Source organism: Typopeltis vanoorti, chromosome 1 (assembly GCF_054136105.1).
Source record: "Typopeltis vanoorti isolate ZY-2024b chromosome 1, IOZ_Tvanoo_1.0, whole genome shotgun sequence".
Lineage (NCBI taxonomy): Eukaryota > Metazoa > Arthropoda > Arachnida > Uropygi > Thelyphonidae > Typopeltis > Typopeltis vanoorti.
Genome location: NC_143549.1, coordinates 179,808,414 through 179,830,419, shown reverse-complemented (window position 1 = coordinate 179,830,419; position 22,006 = coordinate 179,808,414). Strand labels below are relative to the sequence as shown.

General features: G+C 37.1%; 1 protein-coding gene across 2 annotated transcripts in view; it reads right to left on the bottom strand.

Annotated features, from left to right (window-relative positions):
- The window catches only part of LOC150110678 (zinc finger CCCH-type with G patch domain-containing protein-like), a 149,472-nt gene extending 137,874 nt beyond the window's left edge, over positions 1–11,598 (bottom strand). The window contains exons 1-2 of one of the 2 annotated variants that reach the window (XM_090395595.1): positions 11,412–11,598; positions 2,966–3,068 (exon numbers count right to left, since the gene is read on the bottom strand). In XM_090395595.1, the coding sequence (XP_090251721.1) occupies positions 2,966–3,068; positions 11,412–11,465 (157 nt within the window). In that variant the 5' untranslated portion in view covers positions 11,466–11,598. Of the gene's footprint in view, positions 1–2,965; positions 3,069–3,396; positions 3,518–11,411 lie in introns of those variants that run through there. The other variant, XM_090395602.1, reaches the window with a different exon arrangement.
- Positions 11,599–22,006: the final 10,408 nt, after the last annotated feature.

Here is a 22,006-nt window from a genome sequence, read left to right as displayed (position 1 = left end):
TTAGTCTTTATTTGAGTTGTAAGTCAGCAGTTAGAACTGAAGTATAGGAAGATGGCTTGATGTTAAATCTAGTGTCAGATAAGGATGTACATTATCCACTGTGATATTCGTTATCTATATGGATCACATTATGAAGGAAAGTGTTATTAAACCTGATATCAAAATTGGAGATGTTAATCTCAGATCTTCACTTTATGCAGATGATGTTATACTTTTAAATAAATCCAGTACAAGTCTGCAAGATTCCCTGAATAAGTTGAATAACTGTTGTAATAATATGGTATGAAAACCAGCAATAACAAGACAACGACAATGAAAATAGTAGAAACATCGAAAATATCAACTGCATCATGAATGGAGAATCTATAGAACAAGTGAGACATTTCAGCCTACTTAGGCATGATTTTTAGTGAAGATGGTAAATTAAATATGGAAATAGACAACAGAATCAACAAAGCTGGTATGGTAACATATACAATAACAACTGAATAAATTTATATGGAATGAGAGAGAAATTAGTAACACTAAATTAGCTGTATACAAGACGGTGCTTAAACCGATTTTAACTTATATATCTGAGAGCTGGGTTAGAAATAAAACACTTGACCAAAGACTAGAGACCAGATATGAGAGTCCTGAGAAAGATTAGAGGCATGAACAGATGGCATCAGCGGCAATATCATATTAAAAATCAGGATATTAGGAAAGAACTTAACATTGCTAGCATTTAGGAATGTGTTAGCAGATCTAATCTCATGTGGTGTGGTCACTTAAATAGAATGGGAAAGGAAAGATTAGCAAAACAAGTTTTGCTACCAGGTTGGCAGGAAAAAGACCCAAAGGAAAACCAAGATACAGGTGGATTGATACAGTAAAAAGTGCCTTAGAAGATAGAAATATAAGATCTGATAATGTTGGAGTCTTGACAGATAAGAGATTGATTTGGAGGAAAATTGCTGATCGGAAGTTATTAATGATATAAGTTTTTCATGTAGTACTATCATAATGTAAATGTATTAAATGTCAAGAATTTGATGATGATTTAAGCCCATTTAACTGGCTACAAGTAGAATCAGAAGTGAGGGGCCTATAAGTAGAATACTCTTGAAGTAATAGAGACATTTTTCTATCATATTTTCTTTTATCTTGAATAATCACAGCCCTTTCTTTGTCTGCTTTAGTAATAATAAAATTACTGTTATTCTTAAAAGACTTCAGCGCCTCAAATTCAGATTAGGATGAGGAAGTTTAGCACTAAAAAGAATTTTTGCACATTCAAACCGAATCCTGTTAGCTGTTTTAAGAGATAATGATCAAAGGCCCTAAGATTTTTTCCCCTAAGGTTTAGTGCTAAGCCTTCTCATTTTCATCCTAATCTTTCTTTTTCTGAATTTAAAGCCAAAGTCCTTGAAGAATAACAATAATGTGTAGCAGATAAGCTGTGTACTAAACTGATGGAAGCAGCCTGCAGGAAATTGGGGGTGACTGTGGACTGGGAGTTTAAGTTCAGAGAACATATTGCAAAGGTGACCAAAACAGCACAATTACGACGCAGCTATTGAAACTAGTTATTTTATTTCACTTTATAATGAGGATTCATTTGGACTAATGCATGCAGATCTGCCTTTTAAATGAAGAAGTGGGGAATCTACAGACAAGCAAATGAGAATGTGACAGGTCTGTGGAATGTTCCCTATGAAAACAGATTGAATGTCTGTGGGCTCTTCAAAAACTAACTGATAGGCAAATAAGAAGAGACATGATAGAAGTATATAAGTTATTAAAGGGATCTTATAGAAGTGGCATTCAAGACTTCTTTTTTCAGTACATAGCAGGAAGGGAGAGAACAAGCAGAGGTGATCCCTTGAAATTGTATAAAAGTGTGATTAAAAGGGTGTTAGGAATAGATTTTGTGCTTGGAAGATGATGAATGGATCACCAGAAGTAGTTGTGAGTATTTAATTTGTGAATGAATTCAAGGAGAAATATGACACGAATTACGTAAATTATACTTGACAAGAAATTATATTCTTGTTTAATCCTTTACCTCTGGGTAAGCAAATGATCTTTGCACAATTAATGATTACTGTGTTCTACAATAAGTCTTCTGACTCCATAGAGAAATCCGTACAATAACAATAAATCCCAAATTCAACCAAACTTCCAAATGTGACAATACTATTTCTCAGATTAGGAACTGTACACAATCCCAAATGTAACAACATTTGGGATTGTGCACCAAAAGTCAAATTGGCTTGATAGGTGATCCCTCTCTCAGAGACTCCCTCTAGTCACTTTCTCAAAGGTGCTCTTTTTTCTGAAGTATGAGTACTTTTATGGACATATTGTTCCACCAAACTGCCCACTACCATTCTTCTGCTTTCCTCTAATCATGTAAGAACATGAACAGCCACAGGTCAACATCCATACACAGTTCCACTCTAAACTTATTGAACCAGCTTCTTATAAATCTTGTTTGCATTTTTGAAAATTATGGAGACAACTACTGTGTTTGAATAAAAACTTTAGTTTAATATAACTAAAATCTAAACTAAAGTTTAATTAATTAAACTAAAGTTTTTATTCAAACACAGTAGTTGTCTCCATAATTTTCAAAAATGCATTCAGATCACCGTGTAAGCTTAAAAGAAAGGATAAATCTTGTTTCATTTCACCTACCTCTATTCTTTGGAATTGTCTTTCCCAATGAAATTTGGAAAGGCAATTCCGACCTCCAGCTTTTCAAAGTACATGCCAACAGATTCCTTCTTTCTTCTTAACCACTTGCCACATACACAGGACTGTTTTCTTATAGATTTTGTGAAGAGAGTTGTGGAAGTAAAAAAAAAAAAAAAAAAAAAAAAAAAAAAAAAAAAAAAAAGTCTGAGAAAGTCAGAAAACATGCAATAATCTTCAAAGAATTAATTATTTACCATCAAAATATTTTTTCCTTCAAAGTACTCACCTTTGGTAAGCCTTATTACTTCTTCTAGGTTCTTTTTCAACTCTAGCAGGTCAGCCTTATCATTATCATTTGCTTCTTGTAGAGCATTTTCAACAGCAACTAGCTATAAAAAGATAATTAAAATACGATGAACACATAAAAATTTATACCAGATCATTGCATATAAAATAATGTAATCAAATTGAAATATATTAATTAAATTTCCATTGCCTGATTAATTTTGGCTATCATTACTTGGTTAAACAAACAGATTCACCCTCCCAAAGAGTTTTGGAATATCATCTTTTATTACCTAGCAAAAATCTAATGCCACATTAAGTTTACAAAATACTGAGAAGTTATCATGTATATCAAAAGTATGCTATACCAAATGCAAACATGTCATAAAATAAATAAAAAATGATTTTATAGTTAGCATTAATATGCCTTACATCGCTAAATCAGCATAATTTCTGTCATCTTACAAACTCACACCACTTGCAGAAGAAGAAGTGAGGAAATTTAGAGAGATAGTTTGCATATCCTGCCAGGAATTTCTCAGAATTTTTAATTCATATGTAGTAATTTAGGCGAGGCAAACTTCATCACCCAGTGTGAGACAACCAGCTCACTTACTGTAGACCTGAAGTGACTTGAAAAAATTCAATGTTTGGTCATCAGAGCAGAGTTCCCAAACTATAAAAAAAAAATAATAATAATTTTAAAAGAAAATCCTTAGCCCACTCATGGTTCAAATGTATTACAGGTTTTTTCCAAAAAAAAATTAATTTTTTTATTATTAATTATTAAGCCGGCCTGGTTGGCCGAGTGGTTAGCATATCCACTCTCCACCCAAAAGACTGCGAGTTCGAATCCCGCTGTGGACATGTATGTCTGTGATTGTCTATCAAAATACTAGTAATGGTGGTGGGTGGTAGATGGCATTGGTGTAGTTGAGGTTCATTGTGGTTGGTGGATTGAGTGATGGAGACAGAGTTGTGGAGTAGGTGCCCTCCCTTGATGAGTCTTTGAACTCCCTGGAGGTGTGTCAAGTAATAATAATAATATAAATAAGTAAAATAAAACTTATCCTTTTGGCTTATGAACATTCATGTAACTTCATGAATGTTCATGAAAATTCATGTAAACCATCCATTAATTAGATCTTATTGTGCATTTTAAGTATATTATTGTAGTTTCTTAGTGTAATTATTGTACTATAACATTTTATAATATAATTGCAGAAATATTATTAGTTTTTACTACTCTTAAAAATGGTGCCAAAAACTCATCGTAACAAGGCAGTGTCTAAAGCTCAAGTTGTTGCTACTGAGGACCGCATTTGTCCTGATGAACAAAACCACTGCTGCAATGATAATGATAATTATCTGAGAATAAGCTGAAATTAGAAATATCTCTATTAAAAGAAATTATTAGAAAATCTACCACGGAATTGAAAAAGGTGGAAAAACGTTTGACTATACTTAGACAGGATAAGAAAAAAGGATCATAACAAGAACAGGCAGGAAAGTACTGAGCTTGGTAGTCAAATATTAATAACAACAAGTCAAGTCAGCTAAAATCTAAGAAAAAAGAAGCCATATGGTATGGCGACTCGATTTTAAAATTTGCGCTTGCCAAGGGAGTCACCACTTCTAGTTTCCCAGAGGCAAAAATTAAAAATATGACAAACGTAATTGAAAACTAAAAAAGAAAAGTAAAAGACATGGTAGTTCTGGTAGGTACAAATAATTTAAGTAGTGACAAATATAATATGAGAGAAGATGTAAAAGGTCTGTTGGAAAAAGCGAGAAAGAAATGTGAGAGAGTAAAAATTGTTGGATTACCACCCAGATATGACAGTACTGAGTTAAGAAGGAGGGTGACGAAAGCAAATAATTTCATGTGCAGGCTGTATAGAGGATATAGATGCAAGAAGAGGATATAGATCAATGCAGCTTGGGGGATTTTCAAAAAATATTTAGTGGATGCAATGTCCAAATGTATACCACGGGTGAGAAGGTTAAATAAGTTAGGTGTGAGATGGATGAATAAAGAGATTAAGCATGCAATACAGAGAAAAAGGGCATTGTGGAGGCAGCATAAGAGAAGTGGAAGTAACCAATTTCATGAGTTCTACAAAGACCAGGCAAGGAGAGTGACTTGGTTGGTGAGAGTAGCTAAAGAGAGGTATGAACAGCAGTTAGCTAATGAAGCTAAAAAGAATCCTAGGGAGTTCTTTCGATATGTAGCCAGCAAAAGAAAGAATGATTATGGAAGGATGACATTGATTGGAGGAAATGGTATAAAGACAGCTGTTGCAGAATGTGTTGTGGAGATACTTAATGAACAGTTCATAAAGATCTTTCAATCTTGTGAATGTGACTTCATGGAGAGATTAAGAGCAGTTGATGATGGGGAGGAGAGACTGACTGTAAGTGAGCAAGAGGTGTTTGGGGAGTTGAGTAAACTAGATATAAATAAGGCTGTGGGACTTGATAATATATCACCACGTATTCTGAAGGAATGTGCCAGAGAGTTGACACCTGCCTTGACATATTTTTTTAATACGAGTCTTGCACTTGGTCAAATCCCTAAAGAGTGGAAGGAGGGCAAGATTGTGCCACTTCATAAAGGAGGTGATCGAACTCAAGCATCAAACTATAGGCCTATCTGTGTGTCAGGTGTTGTGGTTAAGTTGTTGGAGAAGCTTGTGAGAACTAGGATCCAGAGTTGGGTTGACAACAATGGTATAATCTTTGATGGACAGCATGGATTTGCTAAAGGGAGGTCGTGTTTTAGTAATCTACTTACTTATTACAATAAAGTGACTGCTTCCTTGGACAGAGGAGAAGGATACACAGTAATATATTTGGATTTTGCAAAAGCTTTTGATAGAGTACCTCATGATAAGTTGACAGTCAAACTAGAGCAGATGGGGTTGGATATTAGATTAGTGCATTGGATTGGAGACTGGCTATCTGATAGGTATCAACAAGTTGTGTATGGGGGTGCAATATCCAGGAAAAGGAAAGTCACTAGTGGAGTGCCTCAGGGATCTGTTTTAGGGCCATTACTATTTAACTTGTATATTAATGATATTGGCAAAGATTTGGATGGAGATATTCAGTTGTTTGCAGATGATGCAAAGTTGGGACGAACCATAAAGAGTAGTGAAGATGTTGTGGCCTTGCAAGAAGACTTGAATAAATTGAGTGATTGGGCAAGCAAATGGGGATGTGAGTTCAATGTTGCAAAATGTAAGGTTTTAAAATTTGGAAAACAAAGATGGGATGCAGAATTTATGCTTGGTGAGAATATATTGTTGGAAGTAGAGGAAATAAGAGATCTGGGAGTGATAGTGGATAAGGATCTAAAATTTAGGGGACACATCACCAAAATTGTGAAGACAACACAAAGACTTCTGGGAATGATGAGGAGGACACTGACATGTAGAAGTAGGGAGATTCTTGTTCCATTGTATAAGGCTTTGATTAGGCCACACATGGACTATTGTGCCCAGATTTGGTCACCTGGTTTTCAGAAGGATGAAGAGATGTTGGAAAGGGTCCAAAGGCGACTGACTAAGGTAGTTTCTGACCTCTGGAATGTCGAGTATGAGGAAAGATTGAAAAGATGTAATTTGCAGAGTCTAGTGGAGAGAAGGAAGAGGGGAGATATGATAGAGACCTACAAGTTGGTAAGGGGTTGTTATAGGATCAATGGTGGAGAAGTTCTACAGAGAATAGTGGGAGATCAGGGGAGAACCAGAGGTCATGCCTGGAAACTGTATAAAGAGGGTGTGAGTAGGGGAGTGAGAGGCAGGTTTTTTTCGTGCAGAGTTGTGAATGATTGGAATGCCTTGCCTGAGAGTGTGGTGTCTGCAAGGAGTTTGAATGTGTTTAAGACCCGGTATGATGAGATGTGTGTGAGATAAAAGGACCTCCTAGATGAGTCTTTGACTCCATGAGGTCTTGTTTAATAATAATAATAATAATAGTTTTAGGTGTGTGGGGTATTTTTGATGGCAGAAAAGACTTGTATAAGAAGGTGACCTGCACTTGAATTCATTTGGCATCAGAAGCCTGGAGAAATTACTTCTTGGTATGAGATCTAATGCAGAGAGTCAGGGAAACTAGATCCTCAAGGGAGGAATGATTTAAATGTGTGTGAAAGTTCGACTGGTAGGCAAATGTGATAAAGATATGAACTTCTTCAAACATGGTTATGTATATGCCGAAGGGGTGGAAAAATATGCTTTGGTTCGGACATTTTAAGCATGTCTGGGGAGGGAAAAGAGAAAATTCTAGAACAAGACCAAATACATTGCATCTCTAATTATAAGAATAGACTAGGTGGTAATTTATTATGTCTATACAAAAATGACAGGAGCATTAGAAACAAAGGGGTTGATTTTGTTGTTTTATTGAATACGATGTGCCCTAAGATTGTTGGCATTAGTGAAACCTGGCTATCAGAATCAGATATAGTAAGTGGGATCGAGTGTAATGGTATACTATTTTAGGAATGACTGAGGAGATATGAGAGAAGGAGGAGGAAGAGTGCTACTAATGATATTAGATGACTTAAGTCCAGTTAAAGTAGAAACACAAGAAAACAATGATGGTAACAATGTCCCATGCAGCAGTGAGTTTGAGTCTATCTGGTGTGAAGTAGAGGTTAACAGAATGAAATATATGGTTGGGTGTTGCTACAGACCTGGCTGCTCAGCTGCAGGGGATGAAGAAATGCATCGCCAATTTAGCCTTATGAGTACCAAACGAATGATCATCATGGGTAACTTTCATTTTCCAAACATTGACTGGGTAGAAGAGAAATCTCATAATAAGAAAGAAGAGGAATTTATTGAATTGTTGCAAGACAACTTTCTCAAGCAGCATGTGAAAGAAGGAACTCGAGGTCAAAGAGTTTGGATTTGCTCATAGAATCAGAAGGGGGAGTGGGGTCTCTGTCAAGAATATGGCTATATTACCACCAATTGGTGACAGTGATCATGCTGTACTTTTTTGGGAAGCATCTAATTGTATTAATGCTCCGATTAAAACAGGTTATACACTGAACTTCAAAGCTGGAAATTATGATCAACTTAGGAGAATATTATCTTTGGTCCCATGGTATCAGTTACTGAATGTGAAAAATGTCAGATGCATGGGAATCTTTGAAAAACTGCTTAAATGAAGTGGTATCTGAATGTATCCCTAGTGTTTGAAGAATAAATAGAAGTGAAATGGATGTCCACCCTTATTAAGCAAGAAATCCACAAGAAGAAGATGATGGAAATAATGTTGTGAGAATAAGAATGAGAGGAGTTATGAAACATATAAAGCTCAGGCCAGAAAAGTAACGCGTATTGTGGGAAAGCTAAATCGGAACATGAAAAGAAACTGGCCATGCAAACTAAAGGCAATCCAAAAGAATTTTATCGTTATGCTGCAATTAAAAGAAAGAATGAACATGGAAGAATAACTTTATTGAATGCAGATGGTACTCAAGTTTTGGAAGCTAATGAGATTGTTCAGTTAATGAGTGCTCACTTTGCTAAGATATATCAACCAGATGTACGTAACATGGTGCACAGTGCTACTGTTACATTGGATGAAGAGTTAGAGGTGCATGAAAATGACAATGAAGAGTTGTTGCATAACTTGGATAAGAATTTGACTATAGGGACAGATGAAATATCAGCCCGTTTGCTAAAGGAATGTTCAGCCAAACTGACTATGCCTTTCACATTTTTGTATAACTTGAGTCTCAGCTCAGAAATGATACCACAGGAATGGAAGGAATGTATGATAGTTCCATTGTACAAGGGTGATGCAAACACTGATGTACCTAACTACCGACCTATCAGTATCTCTGATGTTGTAGTGAAGATTTTAGAGAAGTTGGTAAAAACTCGCATACAGAAATGGGTAGACAAACATGATACACTCTGCAAGAAACAGCATGGATTTACTAAAGAAAGGTCATGTTTTAACAATTTGCCCATATTTAATAACAATGTTATGGCCGAGTTGGATAAAGGGAATGGATATACTATGATAATTCTAAGGCATTTGATAGGATACCACACAAAAGGCTGTTCCATAATCTGGAGAATACAGAATTGGAATATAATCTCTTGACTTGGATCAGAGGATGGTTGACAGACAGATATCAAAAAGTGGTATACAGTGGGTGTGAATCTGCCAGATTTAAGGTGACCAGTGGTGTACCTCAGAGTTCAGTCCTTGGGCCATTATTGTTTAATCTATACATTAATGACATCAAGAAGGACCCAATGTCGGATACGCAATTGTTTGCCGATGAGGTGAAGATAGGCAGGGCAATAGGGATGCTACTTATATTCAGCAATTACAAAATGATTTGAACAGACTGGAAATTTGGGCAAACAAAAATGGCTGTCAATTTAATGTTAGTAAGTGTAAAGTTATGCACTTTGGCGTGATTAGAGTTCCAGCAACATATTATATTAGCGGGTTATTAGGTAAACCATCATTATAGTTCAAGTTGGAACAATGTAGAAGCATTTCAGCACTCCCTTTGAAATGGCATATGAAAATATAAGTCATGGACTAGAAGATTCTATGATCATTTGGCCATGCTGCACTCAACCAGACTTATGGTTTTCTTTAACAGAGGATGTAGGACTGATCTCACATTATCAACAGATCATCCTGCTTGTACAAATATTGGAGAAGACAATCACAAAAGACTTGGTAAACACTTGGAAGGAAGAGAGACAACTGCTTATCTTTGATAGAAGGTAATATGGAGGAACATTTATTGAAAGGAGAGAAAGGAGATTTTTTTTTCAAGATACTTGTAATTTGTTCAGATTCCAATAATGCAGGGCAATTATGTACAGGATCTGAGTTCTTAGCAGCAGATTTATAAGTCTATTATGCACTGGATCATCTTTGGGCTGAAGCTATTCTGTTAGAAAATTCTCCGAATAGCGTTCAGTTCTACTTTAAGGGATAGAGGGATCAGAGCAGTGATGTGTGCACTATTGACAAGAGTTTTAATGATGCCAATCTTCTGAAAAGGATGATGTGTGAATATATTTTATGTATCAGCCAGTGAAAGTAGATTTACCGTATACTGAGGTTGTCAGCATGCCAGGTAAAGAGTGGGAGAAAAGAATATCAAGGAAAGTTAATTTTCCATCCTTTTCCATACTGAAAGTGATCTGAAGATATAGACTATTATCTTGTTCAGGAATGAAGGAAGAACTGGTTTATCATGCATCATATTTCAGTTCTCATATCTCAGGAAAGTCTGTAACTAACAATCAACAAACCACTGTCAATACTGACACAGTTAAAACAATAAACCCAGTCCAATGAGCCACCTTACAAGAGACCAGTGTGGGGGGCCCTAGTGAAAGCTTTCAATGGATATCATTAAAAGTATTTATGAGCACAGCACAACGAAAGCTTTTTGGGTAAGCATTCGACAATCAGTTCAGACACTGCACCTTCTAACTTGTTTACTTGGCCATTATACATTAAAACACCCATCCAAATACTATTATTATTATTAATACATAGCACTTCCAAAGACTCATTGAGGGAGGGCACCACCTCTACAACTCTCCATCTCCACCACTCCAACAGCTGCAACTACCTTCATCATCTGCCACCCCCACTATTTTCACAGACAATCACAAACATCCATGCCAAGACAGGATTCAAACCTACAGTCTTTTGGATGGAGAGCGGATGCTAACCACTCAGCCAAACAGGCCAGGTGGTTGTTTTCTATAAATAAAATAACTAAATCAGCTAACGCCTTTTATTCCCTTATAGGGAGAAGGCGAGGTCTTTATACCCTATCTAGCTTTTTGGAGACTGAGTGGGCAGTTCAATCTCCACCGGTAGCCGATTAGCGATAGCTGGCCCATGACTATCACTAATTATAGCAACCATGACTATCACTAATTATATGAAGAGGCTGGCAAACAAGTGCTGCCATCTCGTTTTCTATAAGAACATTATTGTGATGTTGAACGTTTTTTTTTCACTTAGTTATAAATTAACTATAAAAGATACCAAGAAATCATTTTCTTGTTTAATCCTTTATCCAAGTGTAAGCAAATAAAGTTTGCACATGAAGTATCTTCATGACTAGGCTACTTTTATATAAGCACACATCCTTTCGGTTGTGTATAATGCTATGCATTATGGGAAGAGCTACTACTCAGACCAGTTTCAAACTTTATAAGTTCTCCTCAGTTGAAGCCAGACCCAGAAGAGTTACCAAGTTTGAAGTAATGCAGAAGTCATTATTTCCCGCAATCAAGTAATAAAAAGGTAACACCTCATTTTTAAAATCATCTGGATTAAAGCTAGTTAAACTTAGTTTGCTTACACTTGGATAAAGGTTTCCAAGAATATAATCTTGGCATCGTTAATTTAATATTATCGAGATAATACATAATTACCTGAGCGGCATAAGCATAAAGCGAACTTTCTAATGCTAAGTCCTCGGCATTCATTTTGTGCTGTTAAAATATTTTTTTTCTTTATAATTCGGGTACAATTAGTTTAATATTAATTACCGCTAAGTACAGAATGCGGCATCATAGATAATAAACAACACACACACAAAACATAACATACGTTGATTTCCTATAAAATGTATTAACTCAATTTTCCACGGGAACAGCAATGCGCCACCTATATATCTAATTCAAATATTGGTAAATAAATTTGGAGAGCTTGGCAGATTTAACAGATAAACCACTGCAAACATTATCGCGCATATGGTTTTCTTTTTCGCATTTTCTTTCTTTTTAAAGTTCGTGCTCTAGGCATCATTTCATGACTTTTCATTTCAGAAATGAAATTCTGGTCTGTTCGCCTAAATCTATATATATATATATATATTATTATGTAACGTAACACCTCCATATTATTATTATTGTAACATAACACTTCCAGGGAGTCCAAAGACTCATCGAGGGAGGGCACCTACTCTACAACTCTCTGTTCTGTCCACTGAATCCACAACTACAACTAATGCTCTAGCCTTAACTACAACGACCCGCAACTATCATCATCTCCAACAACGCCATCTACCGCCCAACAACACCACTAGCATTTTCACAGACAATCACAAACATCCATGCCTATGGCGGGATTCGAAACCGCAGCCTTTTGCCTGGAGAGCGGATACGCTAACCACTCTGGCAACCAGGCCAGCAAATTTAATATTATTAATATTTATGAAGGGGAAAAAAGTCTTCAAACACTTCCCCAATATCAAGAAAGACGATATTCAACCAATAACGTCTTTCAACTGGTCAAGACCGGATTTAAAGTTGCTGTGCCACTATGAAATGACATTTCGTAGTGGTACAGATAATTTCAGATAAGAAAACCTCTACTGAATAAATTATAGATTTCATAGCTTTTCAGAGACTCTTGTAATGATGTGAGACCCGAAACTATAGCTTGTGTAGCTAATGCATGAATCGGGATGTTTCTTGTGGTATAACATTGTGGAAATAGCAGTCTTACCACTCTCGTAATGTCTGTGGTTCCTTAATTTAATTAAACTCTGATATTATGGAATTTTATTAGAGTGGTTAATTACTCGTTTGCTAAAATAAAATAAAAATAAATCAATCCTACACCACCTTTGATTACCAAAAGGAAGTTAGAAGTTAGAACACCTATAGCCCGAAGCAAATTTGAAGACTACTGGAAAGTCAGTTTTCATCATTCACACATGGAGAATTTCAGGAAGGTGAGTGTGGAAGACATCTGCCGCCATCTCATGGCAAGAAATATGAATACTCGTATTATTGCCTATAATAGGGTGAGGTCTAATGCCAATTTTTTTCCATATATATAGGTAAAAACTAGTTCCGTGCAGGAAAACCTTATTTGCCTTTGGCAGAAATCGGCTAATTCGGAAAAACGAAAAAGAAAGGCTTAGAACAGCTTCTCTATTTAGCAACTTTAAGTCAATTTTAAACTTAAAAAATGTTTCTTTGAATACATCCTAGTCCTGTGGATGTGGGTAAAAATATAATTTCCATGGGGATACAATGGCATTATTCATGGAAATAATATCTCCTTAAGTCTGAGTTAGAATAAACTTTGTTTTTAAAATGATGTGCTCTTGTACAGAATTACTGGAAAAATGTAAAAATATTCTTAGTCCTTCCTATGTAGAGAAAATTTATTATCTAATAAATATATTATATTATTACCTAACTCCTCCAGGGAGTCTAAAATACTCATCGAGGAAGGCACCTACTCTACAACCCTCCGTCTCCACCAACGGCAACTACCTTCATCTACACCAACACCATCTACCGCTGACCACCACCACCACTAGTATTTTCACAGACAATCACAAACATCCATGCCCATGGCAGGCATGGATATTATATATTATTATTATTATTATTTTAACGGTGTCTCCATGGAGTCAAAAGGCTCATAGCGGGAGATCCGACATTGACACACTAACCATTATTTACACAATACCTGTCATACTGCTCCTTAAATTCATTCACAGTTGAAGCATTCGCAACTACCTCTGGCAAAGCATTCCACCCATTCATATATTACTTTATATGTAATATATTAGAACTGGTTCACCGAATGGTTAGCGTATCCGCTCTCCAGCCAAAAGCTGTGGGTTCGAATCCCTTTACAACTCTGTCTCCACCACTCAATCCACCAATTACAACAAACCGCAACTACACCACCACCATCTACGGTTCGTTGTAGTTGGTGGAGATAAAGTTCTAAAGTAGGTACCCTCCCTCGATGAATCTTTGGACTCCCTGGAGGTCAAAAAAATCAAAATCAGCTAACGCCTTTTTATTCCCGTATACGGGAGTAGGCGAGGCCATTTAGCCCTATCTAACTTTTGGAGACTGAGTGGGCAGTTCAATCTCCACTGGTACCCAATCAGAGACAGATGGCCCAAGGCTATCACTAATTAAGCGGTACGCAGTGAAGAGAGACGGCTCAAATGTGCCGCCATCTCGTGGTCCCTAACCCTAACACAATATATTTAATGTCTGAAATAATGTGGGTTCTACGGTCGATTTTCTTGAGTTTACAGGACGAAAAACCCGAGTTTCCGGGAGGAAAAACCTGCTTGCCTGTGCCAGAGATCGACTAACTCGGGAACCGGTCGAAAAAAGGCTTAGAAAAATTTCCTCTAGTCGCCGACTAGACTCGAAACCAAGTCTTCCTTCGTGCGGCCAAGCGCGGCGGTGTGCAAACGCCACATCCGCTGAGCTACGCAGGCTCCCTGGAGGTGTCAAGTAATAATAATACATAATAAAATTTATTATCTAATAAATTTATTATATAAAAGAATTTCATTTGAAGTAACTAGTTCGCTGTTTGCATTCTTCAATACACTTCATACTGCACTGTTGTTATCCCCAGGTCCAATTTCCATTCCATTGTTTCCAGTTCATCTTTCGCAAAAGAGTAAATTACGGTTGGAATGCTATCAAAGTGAAGGACATTCACTAAAAGTCCTTCAGCTTATGAGATATATTTAGCTGTTTTAAATTTTACTTGCCATCTCTCAGAGAAACAAAATATGTCATTTAACCCTGAATGAACTCAGGCCCATCATTATTGAAGGAGAGCAAGAGTTCAGCTTTGGCTGCGCATATTTTGACATTAAATATTTTAATTCTGACGAATATCGTTGAAAATAACGAAGAATAACATTCGTTAAGTCCAAGCACGAATCTTTAGCGAAACGAATTCATTTTGTTTCGTTTCGTTAAAATTCGTGATCTTGGACCAGCTATCTCTCATTGGCGCCCTCAGTCTCCAAAAGCAAGATAGGGTTAACATAAAAAGACCCTGCCTACTCTCTATAAAAAAAACAAAATGCATTAGCTGATTTTTTTAAAATTTTATATATTATATGGAATTATGAAATGTGCGATGTCAGCAGTTATCTGGCAATTCTCGTCATCATTTGTCTATCCATACCGACTAGAAAGATACTATTCATCAGGAATAACAGACCGAATACTTGTCGATTTTGTGGCAAACCAAGAGTTTTTGCTCAGTGGAAGTGACGTTTGCATCCTTTCCATAGGCCTCTAAGTTTGATTCTCGTCACCGATTAGAGAAACTGTTTCTAAACCTTTCTTCCACCGGTTTCCGAGTTTGTCGATCTACGTTCCAGAACCAACACTATTTCAGATAATTTAATATTTCAAATTTCACATAATATTTCAGATAAGGATAGTATTCGAATTAGGGACTACGAGATGGCCGCACTTGCGCGGCGTCTCTTCAGGATGCCGTTTATAATTAGTGTTGCCTGCCAGCTGATTTCGAAAAGTTAGGCTAGACTCTTTTTATAATTCTGTCTTTTCCACTTCGGAGAAAAGACGCCAACGTGGCAACACAGACCATGAGGCTAACATTATATATTGAGGGAATTTTTCAGTCGGTTTTCTGTTTATTGGTAATAAAAATTCACATATAAAAGTTTCATGTCAAGCGGTGTTTACCAAGTAAAGGTCATTCCGACGGCATCCTAAAGAGAGTCAAATGTTTTTAATCCAATAGGTGTTTATAAACCATTATTATTACGTGACACGTCGAAAGAGTCCAAAGACTGTGACGGAGTGCACCTTCTTTACAACTCTACGTCTCCACCACTCAATCCATCAACTAGAGCAAACCGCATCATCTACAGTCAACGACTAGTATTTTCACAGACAAACACAAGCATCCATGCCTACAGTGGGATTCAAACCCACAGTCTTCCAGCTGCAGAGCACATATGCTAACCACTCGGCCAACCAGGCCGGCATCGTTGTAAACCATTTTACGATTTGGCTGTTTGGGGATAAAAACGTTACTTTTCAAAATAAATCGTTTAACACCCATTTATTCCTCAAAGGGAGTAGACAAAGCTATTATACTTTTTAAAGACTACGTCTTTAAAAAGCCATCTCCATACTTCAAGCATTTATTGATAGTGGGTCCGAACTATCCATAAATGAAAGCTTTTCTGGATAGTACAACAGATAACTTTCGCAATCTCATGGCTCTAAATTCTGACTCATATATCATCATGTTAGGTTGCATCTTCATATGGAAGGCTGCCAATTATGGATCTGGCCCCCTTGCCTTTAATACATAGCATCGTACATCTTCTCAAGGAGATGTGCTGTGAATTAAGGGTAAATATTAAGAATAGTGATCACAGCTTATTCTACCTTTACCATGAGTTGCCTTGACTTGCACTACTTTGAGGGTCAGCTAGACTCGTGGTGCAAACTTGACTTGTTTGTCTGTTTGCTTACTTGGGAAATGGAGTAAAACCAGGTTAAAATAGCTTGGTATCTTTAACATTTATTATACCCAAGGTAAAATACTTTATATATATATATATAGTCTGTAATTCCAAAAGGAGAATCCAATTTCCTTGCACCTTACATTAACTCTAGAATCAATAGAGGATTAAAAAAAAAAAAGACATTTCTTCACGACTATTTAGAATCGCGTTTATTACTCTTCAGCAGATAACGGAAGCGCAAATAAAATCATTTTCCAATGAACAATTTAACAAAAAAAAAGTACTTTCAGTTTATTGTAATAGAACTTTGAGTTTATATACAGAGACGGCCTTTATTTGAAAGATCTTGCATTGTACCTCAAACGATTATTGTCTTTCATGATAGACATAGGAGACCTGTGTAGTTCAGTGGAAGTGATGCTTGCATCGTCTGCGCTAGGCCAACCGAAGATAGTCTTAAGTATAGTCGCGGACTAGAGGAACTTTTTCTAAGCGTATCTTCCATCGGTTCCCAAGTTTGTCAATCATGGACAGCAGGAAAGCTGGTTATTTCTCCCTGAAACGCAAGAAAATCGACCATAGAACTCACATTATTTCAGACAGTCTATTCTGTTAGGACTGGGTACCAAGAGATGATTGATATGCCAACTTCATCTCCAAAAGTAAGATAAGGTTTAAAGGCCTCGCTTACTCCCTATAGGGGCATAAAAGGCGTTTGCTAATTACTGTCATTATATGATAGATATACTGTTGTTGTATTGGTCTCACATTCTGGAGAATTGTGAAGCAGAATTGCACTGCTTGTTAAGAAGGCAATAGACACGGCCATTGGCAAGGTGCATCGTACCATATAACGAGTAACATGCTTGTAACTGGTATAAATTGAAAGAATATGTTGCTTCCCAATCAGTGCAACTATGAATGTCCGTTATATAATAAACATTCATACACCTAGTTGACTTCTACATCAGTGTGAAATGGATGGAAGGAGAAAACTGACGGAGTTTGACCGTTCCAGTTTAACAATCACTAATGACATACTGAAGAGGAAGTACAAGGAGTCTACTGCAAATGCACCCAGGAGCAGAGGACCCACCACGCTCACTGAATGAGACCCAAGGGCTACTTAATGCAGAGTTCCGGGCATCGACTAAAACACGAAATTACACAAAAACATTTAGACCTGAGGCTTATAATATGGGTTTCCATGGTAGGACCGTAATATGCAAGCCCAACATTATCCGAACCAACATGCTTAGTGGTGCAAAGAGCATATACAGTAGGACGTGGAAACTTGGAAAGCTGACTTTTTGAAGCTACAAATCGCGCTACATTATCTACTCCAACTATGAAATTCGAAGGTAGGGGAGTGATAGTATGGTCCTGGACCTCTGTTTGTGTTTCCAAAAATATTGAACTTCGAGAGGTATTAGAACAATGCGATACTTCCTGTTTTCTGGCGTTTCTACAGAACTGATCATTGTGCCCCTCTCAGCAAGATACTGGGCCTGATACTGTAACTGCATAGTTTGTGGACATGAACATTACCAAATCTGATTGGCTGCCACAGAGCCCAGATCTCAACCCTACTGAACATTTGTGGGATCAAGTGAACTGTTGAGTGAGGTCAAGGGACGTCCGCCCCAGAAGAGTCCAGGACCTCATTACATGCATACAGGGAAAATGGTCCAAAATGTTCTCATTGATCGTTATGGTACACTTGAGGAAAATATGCTGCAGTCATCGCAGAAAAAGGTCTTTCTGCGATTTTCTCTTCATAAATATTATTTTATGAGGGTGTACTCTGTGGATGGTTTTCCTCCCACCATGGTATCCATTGACTTCTTTCCAAGCAATATATATAGCTACACAGGGCAACTGAGGTTTACCAAGTAATAAAGAATGAAATTACTTTGAACTAAGAAAAATATTGTCTGAGAACTATTTTTGAAGTATGCTGAAATAAGTACTGAGAAAGCCCTGTTTTAGATCGAAGCGCATTGGTCTTTCGACATGGCCTACACCGTTATATAACAAACATTCATACACCTACTCGACTACTATTTTTTAATATTAACCTCCTCCACAAAAAGGTTTCAAAACTTCTAGTGTATCATATCACTTCTGTATGAAAGCAAGAGGGTATGGGGAGAAATATGAATCCATAGATGTTTCTTCAACATTCCGAGGTTGTAAATTTTAGGTGAGACAATGTGCTGGAGGTGTTTTCAATCTGCATCAACTTATCCAACCAATCAGAAAATGGTATAGTGCGATTCACTATAGTTACATATCACTGACTTCCAATACCAAAAGCACCAGAAGGAATATTCTTCACACCGATATTTCTGCCGGTTTATTTGTCATCACTGATATCTGGCGTATATGCAGTGCCTCTTCATAAAAATTACATGTACGGCTATTTACCTACTGTTCTGTTACTCATGTGAACCCCAAGAAGGATCTTTCACCTTGTAACTAACCATTTCCACATCAAATTTTCACAGTTTTCCTACTATCGAGATTTTTAATGTAACTGCTTTAGTGACAGTGATTACCCTACTGTGTGAGGAGGCATCAATAACTGAGTCTAGGATGGATGTACGAGAGTAGTTGCTCTTCAAACAGTTCCATATTATTCGCTGGGGTAGCGATATCTTCTATCATTGTTGGAAAAATTTGTTCTGACAATTGAAGTAGTTCGAATCGAAGAGCTAAACAATATCTGCAGGAAAATCTTGTAGCAACTAATGTTTCATAAAACAGAACTTTCGGAAAGAATAAATAAATCAGCCTTTTTTCCTCCCTCAAAGGTAGTAGCTCTCCTTTAAGGGCAAGCAGACTCCCTCCTTCTTTGATGAGCTCAAGCTAATGAAAAAACAAAGCTTCACAGAATGACAGACAACCTCTGTAGCACAAACCCTAACTCTTTTATACTTTTCTACAATAATGAAACGTCTTTAATAGATTTTAAGATGCAGAGTTAAAAATCAATTTCTGGAAGTAAAAAAAAGAACATATTTGTAGTCATAATGAATCGATAAAGACAGGCCAAAGAAAGGTTTATAAAAGTTCTGATCGGAGACCAGGATGGAACCTACAAGTCTTTTCTTCAAACAGCCTCGCGCTATGATAGCAAATACCATTTCGACAGGGCTTCCCCGGTACGCATGTTCGTGAAGAACCAATCCGCTTATAGGCCGATAAAGCTCACGATGACTTGCCGATACTGGTGATTGAAACCATTTAGGATAAGGTAAGTAATCTTATGCCAAAACGTTTTTTCCAATGTAAATTGCATGTTCTTCTGGCTGGTTTTCTAGTTACAGGTAGAAAAACTTGGGTTTCGGGAGTGATCACTCCCGAAGTGTCTCCAAGTCACTAGTGATCTGGAGATACTTTGCGACATTGTACCAGTATCATCGACGACAGTTCGTAACAGAACCTGTCTCTATACCTTGGAATAGTTTTGGTATGGTTTACTCTTTTTGATTTCATCATCCCAACTGGAAATGTCATCAGAAAATTTCTTTAGTCTGCTGACCAGGTTGAATCATTAGGAAGAGGATTGTAGTCAAAGGCATTACATTTTCAAAAGTATTCTTAAACCAGTATTGTTTTTCTTGATCAACATTATGATAATGAAATTACTTTATTTATATAATCAGTAACACTTTGCATACAGTATATGACAAATAGATCGTTGTTTAGACATATTGAAAACTTGTTGCTTGAAACAAAGCCCGGTAGCTGTCTATGAAGGATTATTACTTCCATGGATTTAAAAAAAAAAAAAAAAAAATTACTTTCGCAATGGTCTTAGGGTTATGGCGAAATCAGAACAGTGTTTCTAAACGGGAAAAAATATCAGGAAGCATGCCATATAATGCTGCAATATATATAAATCCAGTTAGGAGAGAAAAATCAGAAAACAGTAATAGTAACAATGTCCCATGTAGCGGTGAGTTTGAGTGTATCTGGTGTGGAGGTTAACGAAATGAAATATATATGGTGGGGTTTTGCTACAGACCTAGCGGGAGGATAAACGGCGGGGCGTAATGGCGGTTGCCAAGTGTTTATATATGTGATCAGTGATTTAAATAGTCGTTATGATTTTCTGAAGAAAAGTTTATTTATTTTGTAAAATATTTGCTACTGATGCTGGTAGATCGATTTGATCTACGGGATATTTATATATAGAGGTAAGTGTTCTTCATTCTGTGAAACATTTACTACCTTTGCTGGTAGATCGACTTGATCTACGGGATATTTACATTGGGCTCTAGGTCCCACTTCTCAAACTTTATTTTAATAGAGTTGTTGCCTTCTGTTAATCATGACAAAACCTCTCAATGAAGGCATATTTGAAGAAGTTTACAAAGAATTCCTAAGATTAGGAAAACTTTTGAGCGACAACTGGCCAGGAAAAGTAAAGCTCTTAGATACATTCCCCCCTACAGCAGTCACAGAAGATAGGATGGATGATTCTAATGAAGGAAGTATGTTGACTGAACCAGAATCAAGTCACTCCACGAATACAGAGAATGCTGCATCTCAGGATAATACTCCGCAGTTTGTGGAAACCAACACAGAATTTCAAACAGTCAAAAAGAAAAGGAAAATCTCCTCTACTGCAGATACACCCAAAACAGTGGAGATAGAACCAGATAATGTAATTAAAGAAAGGGTACCCCCAGTCGTCCTAAGGGCCAAGGAGCACTGGACGTCCGTTGCATCCACAATGAAATCTTCAGATATCACCTTCATTAAAGCCACAAACACAGAAGGGATTCGCATACAACCTAAAACATCATCAGATTACAGAAAAATGACCAAACTTCTAGACAACAACAACTTGCCATATCACACTTTTGCACTCAACAGTGAAAAAAATTTAAAAGTAGTGTTAAGGGGAGTAACTGAAACATTACAAATAGAAGACCTCACTGCAGACCTCCAACTTAAGGGATTTAGCCCAGTTAAAGTCAGCCGAATGCGGAGAGCTGATAAAACACCCTATCCCCTAATTCTAGTAGAAATAAGCAAAGACCAAAATCATATATACAATCTCCAAACCATCTGTGATCTAGTCATAAAAGTTGAGGCATTGAAACATAAATCAACTACAACCCAGTGCCATAGATGCCAGAAGATTGGGCATGCCCAACGATGCTGCAAGGCCGAATTTCGTTGCGTTAAATGTGGTGGCAAACATGCATCAAATGAATTCCATAAACCTCGTACACTTCCAGCAAAATGTGCAAACTGCGGAGGACCACACCCTGCAAACTATAGGGGCTGTATAGCATTTCCTCAAAACCAAAAATTACAACTCAAAACCAGTAAACCTCTTCAAGAACAAGCGTCTTCCCATCAAACCATAGTCTCCACAACGGATGGAAGATCGTATGCTGAAGTTACAAGATCAACCTTCCAAAAAGACCCAAAACCAAAGCAGTCACAGCAAACCAACAAGCCTATCCTACTGAACATAACAAGTCACTTAGGTGAAATGCTTGCTGAACTCCAACAAACTAACCCAACTCAAGAAGCCAAAGATATCATCTTAAGGCATACACAATCACTCTTTATGGAAATTCTTAATGGATAAATCTAAAAGAAAACCGAAATCATTACAAATTGTTTCATGGAATGCAAATGGTTTATCTATCAAATTACAGGAGCTGCAGGAGTTTGCAGCAGAAACTCAAGCAGACATCATCCTCATAAATG